Genomic DNA, 9,316 nt, shown 5'->3' on the forward strand with positions numbered 1-9,316 from the left:
GTGTGGCTTCTTTGTCCTTGCATGCAAACTAAGGCTTTTCTATTATTTAGGTATTCCTTTATCCAGTTGTACATTCTTTGGGATATGTGATGCTGGATTAGCTTGAGCAAGAGACCTTGTTCCCAGACTTTGTCAAATGCTTTTTCTAAGTCAACCCACACAATTGTTGTTGGTTTCTTTTCTTGAAAGCCGTCTTCTATTTCTTGTGTGATGAAGGCAATTTGATCTTCTGTTGATCTGCCTTTTCTAAAGCCAGCCTGGGCTTCAGTGAGTAGGTTATTTGACTCAAGGATCCATGTCAGCCTTCTATTTATCACTCTTTCCATCAGTTTGCAAGTACAGCTAGTGAGGCTGATGGGACGGTAGCTATCCAGTTTATTTCTTGGTTTGCCATGCTTTAGTATAGGGATCATAATGGCTTTTTTCCAGATCTTTGGAATTCTGCCAGATTTCCAGCTAGCATTGAATATTTGTAGCAGTTTTCTTTTGGCTTGAGGACCCAAGTGAAGAAGCATGTCATTAGATATTTTGTCTGGGCCCGGGGCTTGTTTTGGTTTGAGGACTTTTAGGGATTCATCTAGTTCCTTCATTTTAAGATTAGTGGTCATTCCCAAGGAGTAAGCTGGATTGTTTTCTTTAATTTTATCTTGTATTTCTGAGTTTACATCTTTATTTCTACTTTCATTAATTTGTATTTGTCCTACGCTTTGGAAAAACTTAATGAATTCATTTGCTGCTTCTTGGCCTTTCAGGGGTTTGTTGTCCTTTTCTATTACTATAGGAGTTGTTCTGTTTTCTTCCTGGTTGAGACATTTGGCTATACGCCAGAGTTTGTGTCCGTCTCTATCTACGTTTAGTTGTTCTGTTTTTTCATACCAACTTTTCCTCATGGCGGAAAGGTAATTTTTCCTGAAAACTGCGTTAGCTGCTTTTAGATTTATGTTATTTTCTATACAAGGGTTATTTTCTACTGTGTTTCTGGCTTCAATAGTGTCATTGTGGAGTTGTTGAAGGTGATCAGACCAGTTGGGGATATAATCTTTTCTTGCACCTCTGGGAATTGATTCCTTAGCTGCTAGGAGGATTGCTTTGGAGAAAGCTGAGAATGACTTATTAACCTGATTTGATTTGCAGTTTATTGAAGTTGTGTATAGGTCTGTGAGCTTTGAGAATAGGTGCCAGTTGGCTTTTTTGTAGTTCCATCTGGGGATGGTGGAGTTTTCTGATATTTTGAAGGAGGTATCGATACTGATCAATATGGGTCTGTGGTCAATGGTGGCTAGCTGGTCTGCAACTTCTCTTGTGCACTTTTTGGATAAGTTGTCAGTTGCAAAGGCTAGATCTGGAGTGGTTGATGTTAGCCAGGCTCTTGAGAAAAAGGTTGGTTTATCCTCAGGTTTATTAAGCAAGATAAGTCTGTTCTCTGCTTGCCATTCTTCAATTTCTTCTCCCCTGGCATTTAGGTCTGGGTATCCCCAGCTCTGAGAGTGACTATTCATATCTCCTAAGATTAGACAGTCTTCTTGGTCACGTATTTGTATGTGGTCAATCTCTATTTCCTTGTCTGGTGGGAAGTAGCAGTTAAATAGATTAATATTTCCATCTGGGAGAATTAGCTTAGTTCCCATTATTTCTGATTCTGAGGAGTTGGGCATAGTTATGTCTGTGGTAGGGATGTCATTTTTAATGAGGGTTAGGATTCCTCCTTTGGGTCTGATTTCTCTATCTTGTCTGATGCAGGTGTAGCCTCTAATGGAGAAACGAAGATTACTGTTCAAATGAGTTTCTTGGATGCAAGCTACATCAATTTCTTTCTCATGCAGAAATATTTTTAGAGCTTCTTTTTTCTTTTGGATGCCCTCTGCGTTCCATTGTAAGATTTTTAGACTTTTGGTCTTGGAGTGTTGGCCAGTAGTTTTTACTTTCTTGTCCCTGCTCCTGGCTCCACAGGCAGAGACAGAAGAACCACCAGCTCGCTTGTGTGGGCTCCTTCGAGGCGGAGAGCCGGGCCCCCTACCTGCGCGGCGGGATTCCACAGGCAGGACACCACATCTATTAGAATGGTTACTGAACTCCAACATAGATGAGGTTAGTGTTAATGTGTTATGCGCCAGGAGGCCCATTGACTCCGACTTCAGCCTGCTTTTCTTTCTGGGTGTGCTCCCATAGCCTTTGATCATCCAAGATCATCTGCAAGGCAGCAGGTGTTTATTTTCGGAGTTTTCTCTCCTAGATGAACTGCTATCCCTAGCTAACAAGTTTCATCTACCCGGGTTTAGAGTTAGAGCACCCTATACTCGCTTTTTGCAATCATTTCCCTGGATTTCTGAGATGTTTTTAGTAAATATTCTAACCACTGGAATACTTCATCTCATCCTCCATGACTGCAAACCAGTTGGTCCATGGCTGTTTATTTGCTATTCACAGCTAACACTTATATCTAAGGGTCTTTCCCCTATCCGCAACCTGGGGACGCGCTTGGTACTCCCCCAAGAGCCAACTATTGATTTGTAGAGAAATTTTATACCACCAATAAATATTTTTTTAGAGCTGCACATGTCTTGGATTTCCAAACTAAGAAAGCATATTGTTAAGTAATTTACGTGCAGACCCTGGGACCCAGGAGTAATCCAAACCTAGTTATTTTATGCACTGACCAAAACAATATGATTTTAATATTGATATGCAATGATATTCTATGCTTGGTTGTAAACAAACTACTCACTTTATCTGCCTGTCATATCCAACATTGCACATGGAAAAGTGTTTGAGATGAACCATAGTCGCTCTAAGACTGAAGGAGGCCAACTTGAATATCCAACATTGCAACATACCTATCATCAGCTTGGCCCAACTAATGATACTGCCCTGGTCATCATCAATCTTTCTGGATAGAAATAATCAAGTAATTAATTATGTGCATACAAAGATACTAATTTTCAATTAGTCATCAAAACTGTACTAATTTTCAAGTCAACATGCACCAATTAAATATAAATTATGACCAAAAAATGGACCCTAACCTTTAAAATAAATCTTTGTAACACAATCTTAAGGTTTAATTTTTTCCAAGTTATTTTGTTAGCTAAAATATTTATTATCATAAACAACTAAACACTCCTGGCATCTGACTTACAGTGAGACATTGACTAACAAAGGATTGCTATCTATTCTGATGAAAATCTGACTGAAATGAAATTATGTTTCATAGTTTAATAAAGAAACTTATTTCTGGGTAGATTTTTGTTTGGTGTTTGAGAACCAATTTATTTGTAACCATTGCAGTATCTTTACTTGGAAGACACTTTGACCAAAAGTAGATACCAGAGGATAATAACTAACTAAAACCAGTTTAGAATTGGGAATTATACACACTTCAAGTCAAAAAAGAAATATACAACCCTGATATTGGAAAAAAAAAAGAAACATAATTATAAACTGTTTTAACCCTATACCACATGTATCCCAAATGCTTCAATACCTATTAATTTTTTTGACACATAAATCTTTCCTTATGAAATGCTAACAAATGTAGTCAATGCCACCTGAGGTTTTCAATTTAGAAATCTCTATCCCTACTAGTGCTGGGTGAGTTTTTATCAATATAAAAGTGGCAGACTTTGAAAAAAAAAAGGCAGCAGCTAAAAATACCAAACATGAAATGATAAAGCTGAAATACTTATAAACTTGAGCCAGTGACCAAACAGCAACTGCACAGTAAATAGAATCCTGAACATGAGCTATTCTATTTGTATTCTTGTCAGATCCAATAGAAGGAAAAAGACCATTGATAGGACTCTGGTTTCGCAAGATTTGATGTTTTGCTGGTGATAGAATAAGATTCAAATTAGGAACATTTGTAATCAATACATGATACATTTTTGAGATAAAATATATTAAATCATCAAATACTGAATTACAAAATAAATTAAAAAAAAGAGTTAAAAAATGATGGGTGAAATGTTACCATGATTGTCCAGAGTTTCATACCCTGCCATCCTAAAGGAGATTTGGGGTAGGATGTAATAATAATGAAGGAATGCCCAAATGTTGTTTTTTTTTAATTGAAAATCATTTTTTATTCTGCTTGAACTATAATATATCATGGGCATTTTTTAATTGTCTTGAGCTTTGCTAATACCAGCAAGTGTTCATTTTGATTTCTTTATTACAGTAGCTTTCTTGTATACACAACTTTTGATGTTTTATTAGTTTTTCCTTTCCACTTTGATGTTTGTGCTCTGGACTCTTGATCTGGTTGTTGACTGAATCAATCATGTCCCAATGTAGTCCAATTAACCTAAATTGACTGTATTAGTGATATTGATAACTACTAAATTTAATATTGTCTGTGGCATTTTACGTCTCGAGAGACGATCTTTTCCCTTTGCAACTTCTTGTGTGACTAAAGAGGCCAATCCTTGATACACAGCTGCGATCGCAGGTTGGGCATATATAATCACCAGGCGCCATTGCATTTTCACCCTTCTTTCTGCTTCTGTTGTGTATGACATCTGCAATTTGTGACCCTTCCTTTATGCTCTCTCTCCATGTGGATCTGTCCAGTGCCACCTCTTCCCAGTTGCCAGTGTCGATTTTGAAGAGCTTCATGTCACGTTTGCATACATCCGTATAACGTAAAAGTGGGCGACCAGCGGCTCTCTTGCCTTCTATTAGATCACCATACAGGATGTCCTGTGGAAGTCCACCTACTGGCATTCTACGAACGTGGCCAAGCCAGCCAAGGCCTCTGCTGCTGATAACAGAGCAGATGTCCTGGCATCCTGCTCTATGTAGCACTTCCTCATTGGTTATCTTATCTTGCCACCTTATTTTAAAGATCCGCCTTAGGCATCGGAGGTGGAAGACATTCAGCTTTTTTTCCTGCCATGAGTAGGTTGACCATGTTTCACTTCCGTACAGCAAGGTGCTCAACACACAGGTCCGGTAGACTAGGGCTTTAGTACTGCTAGTCAGCAATATGTTGTCCCAGACTCTTTTCTGCAACCGTGACATGGTGGCCATTGCCTTGGCTATCCTGTTGTTTATGTCTTTATCCAGTAGAGTGTTGTTGGATATGATGGAGCCAAGGTAACAAAAGTGATCAACAATTTCTAGTGGTTGGCCATTAATGCTTACTTGAGGTGCAGTGTTTGTGTTTTGGACAAGTATCTTAGTCTTGCTTTGACTGATGTTTAAGCCGAACTTCTGGCAAGCAGCAGATAGTTTGTCAACCATGGACTGTAGCTGAATATCAGAATCAGCCACAATAGCTGCATCATCCTGCATCAACAGGAGTTCCCTGACGAGTAGCTTGGTTTTTGCCCGCAGCCTTGATACATTAGTTTTCCAGAGGATCTTGTATGGAGAAACACACCTTCGTTTATGTCGCTGTACGCATAATGCAGTAGACAGGAGAAGAATATGCCAAACAGAGTAGGTGCGAGCACACATCCCTGCTTGACACCACTGCAAACCTCAAAAGGTGCTGATTGGGCTCCATTGAATTTGACAGTACATTTAGTTTCCTCGTGAAAACACTCAATTAACTTCAGTAGTTTGGGAGGGCAACCTATTTTCCTCAGGAGTTTGAAAAGGCCACTTCTGCTGACCATGTCAAAAGCTTTAGTCAAATCAACAAAAACAATGTAAAGGGGTCTGTCTCTCTCTCTGAATTTCTCCTGCAGTAGTCGTAGAGAAGATATCATGTCTATAGTGGATCTACCGCTCCTGAATCCACACTGAGACTCTGGGTAGACTCTAGAAGCTATCACCTGCAGCCTGGATAGTGCCACTCTAGCAAAGATTTTGCCCACTATACTGAGGAGAAAGATACCCCTATAGTTGTTGCAGTCACTCAGATCCCCTTTGTTCTTGTATATTGTGACTATAGTTGCGTCACGCATGTCCTGTGGGACATGACCTGTTTCCCAACAGCGGCAGATTTAATATTAGAGGAATAGAAAAGTACCAGACATAACGTATTGGCTATGGGTTAGTAGCACTTTTTCATAGCAAAATTTTAGGGGCACAGACAGAAAGACAAGTTAAAAAGTGATTTAGCTAAGAAAAAAAAGTCAAGTTTATAACATATGTATATTTAAAAAAATGCTATTTTCTCATTGGGCTAGAGCAAACTTTTATTACTAGATTACAGTGATGTTTTGTTAGTGAGTTATGGAGATGTTTTTTTTTTTAATGATTAACGCAACGTTATTGTATGGAGGTTTTGTAAATAAAGAACTTACAGAGCATATAAAAACCATTAAGTTTTATGTTCAGCATATGAGGTTCTTTTTCTTTTGTTACTAAATCTCCAATTCATGCATCTGGACATTGTGTCTTCATTTTGTTCCTTTGTTTACTATAAACAACTGTCAATGAATGACTGGTTCAACAATCTGTAGAAAAGAATTAAGTCTAATGAAAGGAAATGGCATTTCAATATTCAAGATCATGTCTTAAAACCCTGAAATGTGACTATTAGTTAAAGTAAATACAAATGATATCCATCTTATTCATGGTTGTGTAAACAATGAAATATTAGAATATTAGAAAAAAGAGCTGCATTGATCTTTTTCTCTATTTTTTTAATGAATTTTCTAAACACATGAATGTTGGTAAGGTTCACAGTTTAATCCCCTACAGTTAAAACAAGATAATTAATTCTAAAACTTATTAAAAAACATTTTATCAAAAACAAAATTTCTAAGGAAAAAAAAGTAAATGTTTCCAAATTAAATAATTGATATCTCCATCTCAGTGGTGCTTAAAGTCACAATGTCAAATTTTTTGATGGTATACAAACATAAGAATTCAAATATTTTTACAAACTTCACATGTTGCAACTTAAACATCCAGACAACAAAAGAAAATGAAATATATGATATACGCTATCAAGTGTAATAAAGTCCACTGTTCATCTTGACCGAGTTATTTAGTGTTTTTATATAAAAGCTGAACCCAGGGACAATTAAACTTGATGAGAAACCAATGTAGTTTCTAAAGAACTAGATTGAATAGAAAGCTGTAACATATATTTGTGAGCTCATTTTTCCTAAACTAAATGTTGTGCTCAGAGGACAAAGATTTTCATCTATTAATGATGTCATCATCATGTTTGTAAATAATATTTTTTTAAACAGAAAGATGATTAATTTTACACTATTAAGTTAACAGTATTCATAAAATTGAACACAAACAAAATAATTATTAATGAATGAAAGTATTTGTTTAAATCATGTATGCTTTAACACGATTGGGACTCAATGTTGTTAATACTTGTTATATTTGAGTTACATTCCTTTGTAATTGTTAGTTATGTGTCCTTTGTTGCGAACAAGCAGTATGATGTATGAATTAAATGTCTATGTCCCCACCCTTTGTGACAACTGTCAGAACATTTAATCCAATAAGAGAACTATTTATTGAGTTGAACTATGAGAAAATGAGAATTTCAAAGTGTAAGTAATGCATAGTAAAGAGAAAGTAAAGTTCCTCTTTCAGACCATACAGTCTATAGGCATAGGGCAGATGATGTTAAGATCATCTGTTTCTTTGGCCAATGGTTAACAAGCAGGGTGTCATGTGGCCAGCACAACAACAAACCGCCTTTACTTTCCCCAACTAAAGTCAGATGCCCATTAGAGTAGGGGCACCCTAAAAATCATGAAGTTCAAAATCCCAGTTTTCACAGAGATTCAAACCCAGGACCTCAGGTTTGGAAGCCATGCGCTTAACCACTCAGCCACCCCCCCCCTAAGTAATGCATATTGATATGAAATAATTTAAAGTTGAACAATTATCTCAAGTGTTTGATTACAAAATTAGACAAAAATTAAAGTCTGCTTTTCAAACTAGTCAAAACAAATGCAGTCTGGTAGGTGGGGAACAGAAAGTGGTACTGGTAGCAACTTCATTTTACCACTATGACTGACTATGACTATATGTAGATCAACACACTATTTTTATAATCTATGTATCTTATCTTTTGGTAAGAATCTCAACTGCATTTTTAATTGCACATCAAAATTAATCAAATTATGTCTGTAGACATCTAGAGCATTTTTCACCACCTACCACGGTAATTTATTAGCCCCATCGCGGACCATGCAAGGGTAAATATCTACAATAAAATGTCTACATCATCATCATGGCAGCATGTGTCATGAGTCATGATGATAGATTTATGATTGTAGGTCTACTATTGTAGTACTATCAACAACATGATCTGCTATGGCTATGGGTCTAGATGATTAGATCTAGATCTATATTTAGGCTGTATTTTAGATATAGATCTTTATATAGATGTATCTAGATTCTAGACATCAAGCGAGAGTTGAGATGCCAAAACATGGTAATGACCTGGTTTATTATTGATTATTGTTAATGTGTTATCTCGAACTTCGCCGTGTGCAAAAGAAACGAAGCTGCATCAGTCGAGAGAAAGAAGAAGAAAGCTACCCTAGGACAGATGTATAGATCTATACATGCACGAACTGTGTCAAACTCTGCCACTCCAGAATATAAGGCTTGATCAGTCACACCAAATTCTGCCCCATCTCAAAACGAAATCAAAGCCAGTGACTCACCTGTCTTCCCGACTCATCCATTGTCTTCCGACACATGAGGGGCCATATCTAGATCTAGAATCTAATTATAACTTAAAATGCACGTGATTTGTTGGAGACACGAGAAAAAAAGTTTGACCTAGATCTACATCTAGATCTACATCTAGATCTATGTCTAGTCTAGATCTACTTTTAGTGAAAGCAAACGTGTACCTACACTAGATCTAAATCTAGATACTACAAAGCATCTCATTTTGGTGTTTCAATCAATTACTTTTGTGTGTGTAGGCCTATAAATTAGCGTGCTTCGTATTTTGGATACTTCAAAAATATTGGATTGGATTTAACACGGATTATTGGAACAGTTTGGATTATTTAATACGCAAAGGTAAGGCACTTTTTTTTAAAGAAGAAAATAGATTACCCGACAATATGATACATGATAATCTGATGATGATATGATAGTACTTTAATTTAGTAACATAATAAATGATAGATGAATAGATCTAAGAGATGTACTATTAGTATTACTAGTTATTACTAGTATTAGTTACTATTAGTAATATGAGTATGGCAGTGAATGTCAGTGTACACTGACTACGTTGATTTGTCCCCAGGCTTTATATTGTCTTATTGTTTATCATGATCAGAACACCCCTTCTTTTCTTTGTTTTTTTTTAAATTATAATAAACGTCATTTTAACGAACAATCTAACTTTTTTTTAAAGCCCGTCAGCCTCTCTTAG

At 36.6% G+C, this 9,316-nt stretch overlaps 1 protein-coding gene across 1 annotated transcript; it reads right to left on the reverse strand.

The window, feature by feature from the left end:
* Positions 1-2,721: 2,721 nt before the first annotated feature.
* LOC129922016 (probable phosphorylase b kinase regulatory subunit beta) lies at positions 2,722-8,566 on the reverse strand. The gene is made up of 5 exons (XM_056005896.1): positions 8,365-8,566; positions 6,249-6,401; positions 3,680-3,824; positions 3,137-3,187; positions 2,722-2,887 (listed from the first exon to the last, which is right to left on the reverse strand). The coding sequence occupies exons 2-5, from the start codon at positions 6,283-6,285 to the stop codon at positions 2,722-2,724; spliced, it is 399 nt and encodes a 132-aa protein (XP_055861871.1). The 5' UTR covers positions 6,286-6,401; positions 8,365-8,566.
* Positions 8,567-9,316: the final 750 nt, after the last annotated feature.

Source organism: Biomphalaria glabrata, chromosome 12 (genome assembly GCF_947242115.1).
Source record: "Biomphalaria glabrata chromosome 12, xgBioGlab47.1, whole genome shotgun sequence".
NCBI lineage: Eukaryota > Metazoa > Mollusca > Gastropoda > Planorbidae > Biomphalaria > Biomphalaria glabrata.